Source organism: Oncorhynchus masou, chromosome 1 (assembly GCF_036934945.1).
Source record: "Oncorhynchus masou masou isolate Uvic2021 chromosome 1, UVic_Omas_1.1, whole genome shotgun sequence".
NCBI classification, from domain to species: domain Eukaryota; kingdom Metazoa; phylum Chordata; class Actinopteri; order Salmoniformes; family Salmonidae; genus Oncorhynchus; species Oncorhynchus masou.
Genome location: NC_088212.1, coordinates 22,434,158 through 22,447,823, shown reverse-complemented (window position 1 = coordinate 22,447,823; position 13,666 = coordinate 22,434,158). Strand labels below are relative to the sequence as shown.

General features: G+C 41.1%; 1 protein-coding gene across 5 annotated transcripts; it reads left to right on the top strand.

Annotated features, from left to right (window-relative positions):
* Positions 1–474: 474 nt before the first annotated feature.
* LOC135538882 (zinc finger and BTB domain-containing protein 26-like) lies at positions 475–12,838 on the top strand. Of its 5 annotated transcripts, none has more exons than XM_064964855.1 (3): positions 475–5,722; positions 9,974–10,141; positions 10,346–12,838. In XM_064964855.1, the coding sequence occupies exons 1-3, from the start codon at positions 5,717–5,719 to the stop codon at positions 11,555–11,557; spliced, it is 1,386 nt and encodes a 461-aa protein (XP_064820927.1). In that variant the 5' UTR covers positions 475–5,716; the 3' UTR covers positions 11,558–12,838. The 5 variants fall into 5 exon arrangements, with proteins under 5 accessions (XP_064820927.1, XP_064820988.1, XP_064821032.1 ...); XM_064964916.1 differs by lacking the exon at positions 475–5,722 and adding an exon at positions 9,028–9,192; XM_064964960.1 differs by lacking the exon at positions 475–5,722 and adding an exon at positions 9,028–9,418.
* The last annotated feature ends 828 nt before the right edge of the window (positions 12,839–13,666 follow it).

Here is a 13,666-nt window from a genome sequence, read left to right as displayed (position 1 = left end):
CAAGGGATTTAAAACAAACGATGTGAGGGAATTATCATAATTATTAGGTTTTGTTTTTGTAGGAGTAAATGTTTGGGTTAAGGGGATTTCCCTGTTCCCAGAGACAAGGCATTTTTAAGGCGAGCACTCACTAATGCTGGTCTGAGATTGTAATTAGACAAGTGAATAACGTATTGGGAATAGAGTTGTAATTAAAATACTAAGTCAAAGACGAGACAGGTATTTAGAGGAAAATGGATTCTAAATGATAACAAAGAGACAATTATGATTTATGCCCATCGAAAAGCTTTTATAAAATTGGCGAATTTAGAGATGTTGATTGGGGTGGTAAATTATAATTCAGGATTTGAACAGATGTGATAAATTAGGTTTGGTTAATCGAACAAGAATTATTTACAATTCATTTGAAGTCGCTACGAATTGGCAGGTTGAGCGCTTGATGATGACGTCACTAGCGAGACACTTTTGTCACTAGGGACTGGGAATAACGGAGCAAAATGAATGGCTGTTAGTGTGTGTATCGGGGTTTCGAGTAACCTTTCAGAAGTTGAGATAAAAGTGTTTTGTTTTTTTTGTTTATTGGTTATGGTCAATTTTAGGGGTTGATTAAACTTGAACAGTGTGTTCTGGCGGTTTTAGATAGAATTCTTTGTTCCGGGACGGATGGGAGTTACCCAAAATAAATAAATTAAAGGAGCCATGAGAGAATGCGAATGCATTTTTATTAAATATCGGGGATTAAATTACGGATTCCTTACACTGAGAAATGCACGACATTTGCGGCAGAGGGAAAAAGTAATGCATTGGATAATAATGTTATCGGGTTAATTGTATCTAAGGGTAACATGTTCATTTAAGTAAACATATACATTTACGGTGTTTAAAATTTATGATTAATGATTTTAGTTAAAGGGGAATCATCATTAGGTTTAGTTTATAGTTCACTTTTGAGTTTCTGAATCGGAATTAGCATAGCGAATGCTAGTTAGAAGTGTTGTGTTCTTCTGGGAAAATGGATGTTTAAAGGGTCTCAATTTTAGATGTTTCCTGGGATTATAACCTGGGGGAGAGAGCAGCTATAAACGACCAAATTGAAAAAGGTCTGCAAATATATACACATAAAACAATTGTTAGAACTATTTGTTTTAGTGCAAGGGTATTTTAAAGAGGCACGCTCACATATGGAACCTTATGAGATGTTATTTTATGGGTTTTAATTACACAGGTGACTATTTCTATTGTAAGGATAAAGGGTTCTTTATGTCTAATATGGTATGACCTTTTGACCTTATCATGACTGTCTTCTGAGGTCTGATCAGCCTCAGGGGAGAGTCATTTGTATAATGAATGGGGTCATATTGAGTTACTAGTTTTAAGGTAAATTCATTAGAAATGAAGAAGTTTTGGTTGAGGGGTTAGAATTACTGTTTGAACCGCAAATGAGAAAGTGGTTCAGGATTCTGTCTTATAACATTAGCTGGGAAGTTTTTTGAATGGGCAATTAGTTATTTGGTATTGTAACAGAGAGAAAGTCATATTTATCATTGAGAATAAATAGGGGAAGATAACAACATATTTTGAGCCAACAGGGCAGGGAAGAAATTGAGATATTTTTGTTTGGTTTTAACACCTGTGTACAGGAGTGTCAAAAGACGGGGGACATTACCTGTGTAATGGGGGAGGGTGTCCGTATGGGGATTACATGATAACCAACTTGAGACAGTTCTGGGATTGGAGAAGAGGATATCCTTATAGCATAGGGGATCCCACAAAGGTGGATTGGTTTTCCATGATACGGGGGAAACCTGGGAGCCCTGTTGAACTTTGTAAAGGTGATGAAATCCTACTAACCATCAAAACTATTAAGCTCTCTGATGCAGGCACTTACACCCTCGTACTACAAAGGACCGGGACAGACAAGATGGGTGTGTTTTCTGATCAATTAGGCACGGAGACTGGTTTTGATGGTAGGGACAATTTGTGGCTGTCTTATACAGAATAGACTTGCTTTGGATATGCTTCTTGCCAGTCAGGGGGGCGTCTGCAAGATGTTCGGTGAACAATGTTGCACGTATATTCCTAATAACACCAGTCCAGATGGTAGTATATCTAAGGCCCTTAATGGGCTTGATGCACTATCTGCTGAGATGAGGACCATGGCGGGGGTGGAGGAGTCTGGACTGTTCTCTTGGTTGGGAGCCTGGTTTGGTAAGTACACTGGTAGGGTGGTTACTGGATTTCTGACCCTAATTCTTGTATTTTTGTTATTGATGTGTTGTGCTGCTTGCATCATACCGTGTTTTAAGAAGTCTGTTACAGATGTGGTGAAGGCTTCAGGCATGATGCCTTTGCTTGATGCTCCAGTTGGAGATGCTGATACTGAAGCATGCTTTCAGGGGAGGATGAGACTGACTGAGTATGACCCATGTATGTTTGTTCTCCCTGTTGTGAAGGGTGGCATGATGCCCACCTGGTGCAGGATAGGAGTAGCTGAGAGGACCAGATGGTTTATAATAATGCTTTGCTCTGCTTTACTCTGTTTTCCATGACCAAAGTTTTATTCCACACTTTGCAACACATATTCTAAAACTCAATGATTTTAGATAAAGCCAAACAGTGAGACACGTAGTTCAAATTTGGAATCATGAGAAACAGAGCTACAGACAGACAGGGGAAAAGGCAGACAGAAGAGCCCTCCCCCGCACTGCAGAGACCTTGAAGGTTGGAGAGCAGAGAGAAGTTTTAGAAGGGGAGCCAGGACGAGCAAAGATAACATAATGTGTAGATAACAGTTACTGAGTGGAGACAAAAGCGAGAATTGGACATGTGGAAAATGAAAGGGGCGCTCCTAAATGATAATGTCAGAACAGAAGGATAATATACTAAATCTTACCTAAGTCATTGTTTAAGAATAAGGCAAGGTTGTTACCTGGGCAGAGCCAGGTAACAAAGGGGGGATGGGTAAATGGTGTTCTAGAATAGGATGTGACCTACGGGATAATTAACTGATTAAAAAAAAAAATTTTAGCTAATAAATGAGAAACTGTTTGTTAACCTCTGTATGTCCAAGATTTTATGCACTACAGGTGAAATACAGGTGAAGTCACTCAATCCAGTCCCATAGGCCTGTCGGGGGGACCATACCAAGAACTCCTGGTGACAGCAAGCTGAAAGAGCTACCCGGATTCATATCGCACTGCGGGAGGGTAAGGCACATTTGACACTGTCGAACAATAACAGAGTTCGAGAGGAGAACTGGAATTAACAGAATTCTGGGGGCCATCTGTCGAATGAAAAATACCTTACCTGTCCTTTCCTCACTGTTGTTGTTCATAGAAGTGAAGATGTGTCTGGCTCTTGCTAAGCGATGTGTTCTAGGGGAGAGGGTGGGGCTTCACATGGAAGCTGTTCGTCTGAGCTGTCTTATCGTGGGGGACATATTCCTGATACAGCACGTCCTACTCGAGTATGCAGAGAGTGGTAATTTGACCCATGGTTTAGACGATGAGGAGTTTGTTCCAAAATAAAAGAGATATCGGTGCAGGTTCCCATATTGATCGTGGACACAAGTCATAGCTCATGTGGAGAGAGAGGGCTATATGAATCCACTCACTCAGTATGGAAGAAGGTAGAGTAGACTGAAGGTGAGTGTTTTTGATTGTAATCTGGAGAGAGGGATGCATTGCATAAAGATAAGCCTAACCCTCTAAACAGTAATGAAGGAGAATCTAGGGTTGTGGTATGACGGAGATGACCAGGTCTTGGTCGACACCCTAGTACGGTTCAGGGTAGAGGAGTTTGGGCTGGTATGGTAAAGCTGTTCACGAAAGCAGGAATGCCAGATAATGACAGTTGTATTGATTTGCACTATTTAAATCCCCAGGTTCCTCCCTTTACAGTGACCGGAGGAGATTATTACCGTTTGGCCCGGTACAGTACTCTTGGGAAATGATGTCAGGGTGAGGTTTTACCAACAGATTGGACAGGATTATGCTCCATTGTAATGCCTTTGACACTCATTCAACACCAAGACATGAAGTATAGCCAAACGGGAGAAAAGAGCTATTCCATCCGGGTCTCTTATTGACTGATAACATTGGGGTTCCAAGGGAGGTGCCAGATGAGTCAAAGCAAGAAATCAGATCCTAGCAGGATTAGAGTTAAGCATTTCCGGGGCTCTACTCTCATAAGAACGTGGACTGGAATCATTATATTTATGATAATCAACAGCGCTTTAACAGGTATACCAGAGATGTTATTAAAGGTTTTGTAGAACAGACTGAAGCAACCAGCTGGAAGGCTTGGCAGAATAGAATTGCATTAGATATGTTAATGGCTGAAAAGGGAGAAGTATGTGTGATAATCAGGACCATGTTTGTGCTTACATCCCAAGTAACACAGCTCCGGACGAATCAGTGCCCGAAGCCTCAGCTGGTTTGACCACCCTGGCTCATGAGTTGGCAGAAACTCTGGGGTGGATACTTCTCTGAACTAAATTGGGTTGACAGTGTGTATGGAAAAATGTTGTGTTATGGGCTACCTTCACCTGTGTGACTGTGTTAGTTTTGTACGGACGTGGTTGATTGCGTGTATGTATGGAAGTTATTATTTCCAGGACTCTGGAGTAATATATGACAATAGATGATGCGGTGTGGGACTGAATGCCTGACTACAGGACAAGTGGACAAATCTGGATCTTTCATCATTGGGGAATTTATGTTTGATGAGACTAGTGTTGAGGATAGAATTAGATTGTACTTTGTTTCAATATTAGACTGTTTTTTAATAAAGATTGTAACAAAAATCCTGTTAAGAAGAGTTATAATTCTGATGTAGGTTTAAGGGTTAAATTAAGGTTAGATTTGATTAATGATGGGTGAAGAGTCGGATAAACATTTATAATAATGTTGGTTATGTGTATATTCATATGATAATCTGATAAACCTTTAAGTTTATCAGATTAGTTAGTATGAGTAGGTTAATATTTTTATTTTGTAGATTTGAATGTATAATATTTGATCAAAGGGAGGATTGATAGAGGAAATTATGGTTGACATGACTAATTATGTATACATTCCAATCAGAACTGACTAGCCAAAATGCTATAATGTACTGTACATGTGAATTTTCTCTCTTGCTCCCATTCCCAAATGTATATAATGTAGTCAGGAGTTTAGTAACAATGAAGGTCTGTTCCTTAGTTCATTCAGTTGTACAATCTCCAGGTGGTGGGAACGGCCCATCTCCAGACTGTCTAGAATGTTGATTTATACTGACTGGCCTTGACGTCGTGCTGATAACGCGAAGGCTCCAGAGCTAGAGGGCCCCTCTACTTGTGAAATAGATAGAAGGTTTAGAAAACGCTGACGTCATTTTCAGTTTATAACCTGTGGAAATATGTGTATGCGGTTAGTACTCTCTTGTAATAAACGCTGTTACCTTTGGCTTTTAAGACTGGTCTCGATCTACTTCATGCATAATTAATGAATTTACAACTCATTAATGAATTAGAAATGAGTGCGAATTGGTTTTGGCAATAAAACATACAGGAATTTAGAATGCCTCTATCACCGTTTACGAAGCCTGACCAGAAGACCGCTCAGTCTGCCCCTTCCGCTTGGCCGTTGTTTTCGGTCAATTGCTGAGATTAGATACATTGTCCTGGGTGGTGGTCCGAAGAGAGGATCTGCTTCGGAAAGTCGTATTCCTGGTCATAATGTTGGTAAGTTGACATTGCTCTTATATCCAATAGTTCTTCCCAGCTGTATGCAATTAGACTTAAGATTTCCTGGGGTAACAATGTAAAAAAATATACATAAAAAACTAAATACTGCATAGTTTCCTAAGAACGTGAGGCGAGGCGACCATCTCTGTCAGTGACATCTTGCACGTTAGATGCAAAGTAATATGTTCAGAGTAATAGTTTTTTTTAAAGTTTGGTGTAGAATACATGAAGTTGATTTATTAATTGGTCAGTTCCAGTATTACGGAATCATGGGAGATTGAGTTTCACAGTCCGCCATTTAAGTCTAAATAAATAGTTCGCTAAAAAGTATTTCCATGTGCTTACACGGTTTATATTATTGATTGTCTTTTTACATAAATGATAATAACAGCGAGCAGATTTTTAAACAGCTTGCTAAAAGGCCTACACGCTCCCGGGAACAAACATGCTAACGTTACCTTGCAACAGCAATGTTGGCCAGAGTGAATAAAGATCACTTCCAGTTAATCAAATCAAATCAAAGCTAATAGTATTGGTCACATACACACGATTAGCAGATGTTATTGTGAGTGCAGCAAAATGCTTGTGCTTCTAGTTCCGACAGTGCAGCAATATCTAACACGTAGCCTAACAATTCCACACAACTACCTAATACACACAATAAGAGTATAAAAATAAATATATGGATGAGCAATGACAGAGCGGCATAGGCAAGACTCAATAGATTGTATACATTTGTATACCTTCACTTAACTAGGCAAGTCAGTTAACCTTTCGGTTACTAGCCTAATGCTCTAACCATTAGGCTACCCTGTCGCCCCAATACAGTATATACATACGACATGAGTAATTATTAAGTAAGCATTATTCAAGTGGCATTATTCAAGTGACTAGTAATCCATTCAATAAAGTGGCCAATGATTTCAAGTCTGATGTAGGCAGCAGCCACTCTGTGTTAGTGATGGCTGTTTAACAGCCTGATGGCCTTGAGATAGAAGCTGTTTTCCAGTCTCTCGGCCCCAGCTTTGATGCACCTGTACTGACCTCACCTTCTGGATGGTAGTGGTGTGTTATGGGTTGCGTCAATCGAATCTGGTATCAGGATAAATATGACATTGAGTCACCGATTGTATGCTATGTACTTTTTATTAGCTAAGCAATAAGTGGTTAATGCCATTTTCGTATATACGGGTTCGCTTTAACACCACGCAGGACAGAACAGAGAACTGACTTGTTCCTGACAAAGATATTATAATATACTCTGACAGAAGTAGTTCCTGCTTCCGAGCCGGCCTGTCACAGAGTAGAGACCTGGCGTGATTTAAACTCCCCCAGCCTATCGTTGATTGTTGGCACACAGAGCTGGTCTTAGCCCCCTAGGCGCTTCAGCGGTCAGTCGTTGTAGTTGTGTAGAATATCTATGCGCTCATACACTTGATACAGTTATCACACACCTGGCTCCTGTTATCTAACAAAAGACCGTTTGTTCCCTACCCTACGTTCTGTATGTACCCCCAACAATTCATGATAGCTGCCTACACCCAAGACCAGCCACAGCCTTTCCGCTAGTCACACCATATGTTGCAAAATGTTGCTTTTAACATACACAGACACCCTCATGATAGGCCAAGCATATTTTCACAAGTGTGAAAAGGCAGTGGCTCGGGTGGTTGTTGTCCTTGATGATTTTTTGGGCCTTCCTGTGACATTGGGTGCTGTAAGTGTCCTGGAGGGAGGGTAGTTTGCCCTTGGTGATGCATTGTGCAGACCACACCACCCTCTGGAGGGCCTTGCGGTTGTAGGCGGTGCATTTACTGTACCAGGCGGTGATATAGCCCGACAGGATGCTGTGCATCTGTAAAAGTTTATGAGGGTTTGGGTGACAAGCCAAATTTCTTCAGCCTCCTGAGGTTGAAGAGGAACTGTTGCGCCTTCTTCACACTCTGAGTGCCCTCACCACCTCCCTGTGGGCTGTCTCGTCGTTGGTAATCAAGATGATAAAGCAATACACATAACTGATTAAAATATAATAATAGTCCAGAATTATGCGGGCCGAAATACAGAAACTACAAATGTATTGGTAATTTCTTATCAGATAAGAAATTTTTAAATTCACTTTAAAATAGCTAGCTAGCTATGGTTACCGACTTCATCCTGCATCCATCGACTGTATTGTGTGAGTATCTATTGTCTGCCACTCATAAGGGTGTTTTTGTTTGACCCATGCGAAGGTGACCAAAGACATGACTGAAACAGCAACTGATTTGCTGCGATTCATGTACAATGGAGGAATATTCATGTGATATTTGAGTCTCTCGCTCACAGATTGATTCGATAATGAGTTCGACTTACCACTGAAACTTGCTCAATGACAGAAGTGATTTTTTGATTGATTTCTAATAGTACAACCTAGATTCAAAGCAGTTATTTTATTAGCTGAACATGTCATTATTACAAACTGGTGAAAGTGACAAATGTTTTCATTTTCATTACATTTACATTTAAGTCATTTAGCAGACGCTCTTATCCAGAGCGACTTACAAATTGGTGAATTCACCTTCTGACATCCAGTGGAACAGCCACTTTACAATAGTGCATCTAAATCATTAAGGGGGGGGGTGAGAAGGATTACTTATCCTATCCTAGGTATTCCTTGAAGAGGTGGGGTTTCAGGTGTCTCCGGAAATCTATTTTATTTTATATGCAACCCAGTCTCTCATTCATTATGTACTTTATGTACAAATTAGCACAATGTCTTTATGTACTAATAGCGCAAACTCATGGCACATCGAACTCCATCAATGCCACGCCCCTTCTGAATCCTATAACTCGATGTTCTCAGAGTTTGTGCTATTAGTACAAATAAACTAAACATAACTTGCTACCTACTGCTATCAAAACTTCATGACCTTTGATCACGTGATTTGTTTAAAGGCAGTGACCAACGATGTACATCAATTTGACAGAAGTGATTCTCTCGAATGCGCCCATTGACCTCTTTAACCCCGGTCTGCCGAGTCTGCTTCGCAAGCATTCCCGGAAGTCTCGCGATGTCGGGTGTCTCAGTTTAGAAACTCTGTGGCGCTGCCCCTCCTCACTGGTTTCCACTAGTTACCACAGCAACAAAGTGAAATTTGGCTATTATCGTATAAATGTGTGAAAATAAAAATGTGCTTCTTGGTCGTAATTTAAGGTTAGGGATTGGCATAAGGTTAGCAGTGTGGTTAAGGTTAGGGTTAGGGTTAGCTTTAAAAACGAATTTTCGGAAAATAAACGGTAGAAATAGGCGGGGTTTATGACTTTATGGCTGTGGGATCTAGTGACGAACCTCCTTACTAGCACTTCCGCACTGTAGGCAAACTGCAATCTTTTTCAAGACGATTCTAGATTGAAAAGTAGATTCATGTAAAGTGATTTTACCGAGACAGTTTTCGAGGCGTGATTTTCCTATTGACAATAGACGATAGGTGAATGTTTTCTCTAGCGCTGAAATGTAGTAATGTTGTTGTCTTTACATTCGGGACACTGGTAAAATATGGCCACTGTTTTAGAGCCGCATCTAGATTCCCGTGATGAAGAGAAAGAACGCCGAGTAGACATAATATGCGTTTGCTTGATCGTTTCACTAAAACAATGAATGACGCCAAGCTGTGTTTCTGTTTGATCCAAATGGAGTGACATCATTTTTTCTGAGTATTTATCAAACATCAGTTTGTCTTCTGACGATTAGGCTCCGCGTCTGCTATCAACCATGTCTCCGCACAGCAGCATAATAGGCCTAATAATAATAATAATCCTACTATATTATCAATTGAGATTGTTTTACGTCTTGATATGTTTCAGTTTTCATAATGATCTCTTATAATATCAGCATTATTGATTGTTCAAAGATTTATTTGATAATAACGAAAATATTATGTCATGATTTTCTATTTGGGTATGGTACACTTCACATTACACTGATAGTCATTGCTCAGAAACATAAATTAATGTTGCACTCTCTTATCATCATGCTTGACCCTTATAATGTAGTTTGAGCCGTTTTGATGTCTTAAGCCTTTATAATGACTATCTAGGACATTTTCAACTGCCTCAAGCTGGCTGTTATTAAATCAGGATGATTCTGTTAATACTACCTCATAAAGGGATCATATTCTTATAAAAATAATTAAAATGCATTTTAACCACATGATATTCCATATACCTGTTATCAAATGCATTGCCACTGTGTTTTCTCCCTCCCACCAGGCCTGCAGGCAGCTGCAGGAAGCCACAATGTCCATGGCCCAGCAGCAGAACCAGGTGATCCTCCAGTTCCGCTTCGGAACCTTCGGAGACTCTATGCTGCAGAAGATGAACCTGCTTCGCCGCCAGACCCGCTTCTGTGATGTCACTGTGCGCATCAATGACCTGGAGGTACACATCTATCAGCCACCTGTGTTTTTGCACATATTATAAGCATTCTCTGCTGCTTATATTATAAACATTTTCTGTTTACCAAGTTTTTATATCTTTAATATCTTCTTTTTATCATTATTTTATTAGGCACATCACCATGAGGTGCAGTCTCTGTATGAATTGTGCTATACATTTTATTACATTATTTATAAATATTATTAGGTCCCCGGACACAAGGTGGTGTTGGCTGCCGGTTCTCCCTTCCTCCGGGACCAGTTCTTTCTTCAGGACTCGTCCACGAGGGAGGTCCAGATCTCCATGACCCAGGAGGCAGAGGTGGGCCAGCGGCTGCTGCTGTCCTGCTACACAGGCACCCTGGAGCTGCCTGAGCTGGAGCTGGTCAACTACCTAACCGTGGCCAGCTTCCTCCAGATGGGCCACGTGGTGGAGCAGTGCACCCAGGCTCTAAAGAAGTTCATCCAGCCACGACACTGCCAAGTGAAACAGCAGCCTCAGGAGGAGGAAGGAGATGGAGAGACTCTCAGAGCCTCTCCCATCCAGAAAATACAGGAGCTGCCCCATGCCCAGGTAATAAATCGTGAGGAGGATGATGATGAAGATGATGATGTGATAATTCAGCCGATGACCTCTACCCAGAGGCGAGACAGGGGTGAGGGCGAGGAGAGCCCCATCACCATCGTAAAGGTGGAGGCCATTTGTGAGCGGGTGTCGGAGATGTCTGAACGCTCCTCTGCTTCCATTGCAGGGTGCTTCCACACCAGCCCCCCATCGTCATTACACTCCCCTGAGCCCCAGCACTCCCTAATCAACTCCACCGTGGACACCCGGGCTGGTGAGATGACCATACCACATATGCCAGGATACCCGCTCAGCCCCCCCCCACTACCCACCTCAGCCACAGGGAGACCTAATCTGGGGGGGCACCTACGAAACTCAGACAAATCTCTTCAGTGGTACCACCAGTGCCCAAAGTGTGCCCGTGTGTTCCGCCAGCTAGAGAACTACGCCAACCACCTCAAGATGCACAAGCTGTTCATGTGCCTGCTGTGTGGAAAGACGTTCACCCAGAAGGGTAACCTGCACCGGCACATGCGGGTCCACGCTGGCATCAAGCCCTTTCAATGCAACATATGTGGCAAGACCTTCACTCAGAAATGCTCTCTCCTGGACCACCAGAATTTACACAGTGGAGACAAGCCCCATCGCTGTAACTACTGCGACATGGTGTTCGCACACAAGCCCGTGCTCCGCAAACATCTCAAACAAATCCACGGCAAGAACAGCTTTGACAACGCCAACGAGCGGAGTCTACTACATGACGGGGTTCTTGATTTTGAGTATGGGCGTCTGCAGGACTGTAGCATGGACAATAGCATGGACAATAAGCCTGTTGTTATGGATGACTCTCTTTAGTGCTGTATCACATTTCATTTCTGCTGAGTCATAAATGAATAGATGCGTAGTAGTGTTAGCTGAATTGTAAACCGTATTGTACGGTACTTGAAGGTACAACACTGAATATTAGAATAAAAGTTACTGTAGACATGTATACAGTATGTGTTCATATTTTATAACAATGTTAATTTAGTGAATGAGTTAACATGATATTTAAAAAGCTGCCCTGATTGTGTGGTGTCATTTTTGTAATACATGTAAATGCATATTTTATTTATGAATAGACAACAGAATGTGAATCTGTTAGATTTTTTTATCAGATTAAAATAGCAAGCTTTAAAAATGTGTAATGCTGACATTTCTGTTAAGTCACAACAAGTGTTCTTAAGTGAAATGAGTGCCAAAAATATTACTGACATGATAAGTCCTCAGGAGGATTGTTTTGGCTAAGGTAGCCCACAGTAGGACCAAAGTGATGATAGTGTGTCTTTAAAACATCATATGTTATTATTGTCGATTAAGCCTGTTTTGGAAATGGGTAGACAATAAATGCTTGTATCTTGTATGAGGATGTGACGTGGGTGAGAATGATGAGGATGTTGTGTTTCTACCATATCAGAGGAGCAGACACCCAACAGGAAAACAATTACATTACTTTAAGTGACCCTAAAAACTGATCTATTTGCAATGTTATTAGATTGGTAGGTACAGGTTAATTACAGTGTGTGTACACATTGATACGTAGTACGGGTAGTTTGGGCCCAACTGTCAATTAGAATTTATTTGCAAATTTAATTGATAGCCTACAAAGTCCAAACAGCTATGGTTAGCTGTGCAACAATGTAAGTACTATGCAACAATGTGTATCTACACTGTAATTACACTGTACATATCAATGTAACCACCATGTAAAACTAGTATATATATTTTTTTCAGCACAATGGAACCAAACAAGTTACTGTAGTCAGCCTGTAAACCCAAAAGCATTACTATGCTTCCTACAGCAGATGGAGCCATTGTACACCATGTAATCTCACAACATGATGCGCTGTCTTTTGTATTCTCTGAGAACACTACATATAAGTTACCCATTGTTGTGGTTGTATTACTGATGTTACAGTACTGTAATTCAAGATTGTAAGAGGATTTACATTGATGACCATTCCCCATGCCACAGCATCAGGGTTATTATGATATAGTAAATTAATGTTTACACTAGTCTTTTTATCTGCTCCATTTAGATATCAATATACTATTGTACTTCATACCATGCCTTATGAATAGATGTATTCACTGTCACACTGATCTCTGTTTTATTTACATAGATATCAAATTAAGGGGCCACATCAGTTGATTGACTACTTGACTGGTTACAAGTAACCTACAGACAGTTCTATATGCATATTGAGTGCAGTCTAGCCTGCGCAGATTACAAGATCATTATACTGTATCATATTGATGGCATTTCTGAGAAGGTAAACACATCACCAGGGATTACAAATATCTACAAATCTGAGCAGGCCTGCACAGAGTATGTCTGTAAATCTGGAATACTCCCTCTGTGTGTGTGCAGGTGTGGTGGTGCATGGTCTGTGGTGCAGCTGGCATGTCTTCCTGCGCCGAGCCCAATCACTCAGGCAGACAGGATCTGCTTGGCTGAAACTCTGCAGCTCCGCTGTGCAGCCAGTCACAATCCTGACTCTTGGCTCACTCACAATTACTGTGGTCAGCTCACATGGCTAACTGGGTTTGCTCATTGTTGTTAAGTCTCCTCCTGCTCCGGCGCTCAACGTCACCGGTCTACTATCCACCGGTTCTGGCACTTCATCTTTACGCACACCTGGCAACCATCATTACGCACACCTGGCAACCATCATTACGCACACCTGCACAGTCACACCTGGACTTCATCACTACCTTCATTACTTACTATTTATCTAGCACTGTTTTGTCAGTCATCAGGTAGTATTGTTTGTGTGAGACGCTTCTCTTGTTTTGTATCATTCCATGTTCGTTATCATTAAACTCGCTAACTGCACCTGCTTCCTGACTTTCTGTGTCTATGGTACAATTGTTTCGTGGAATATGTCATTTAGACGTTGTAACTGTCTATGTTCTGTTGGTACA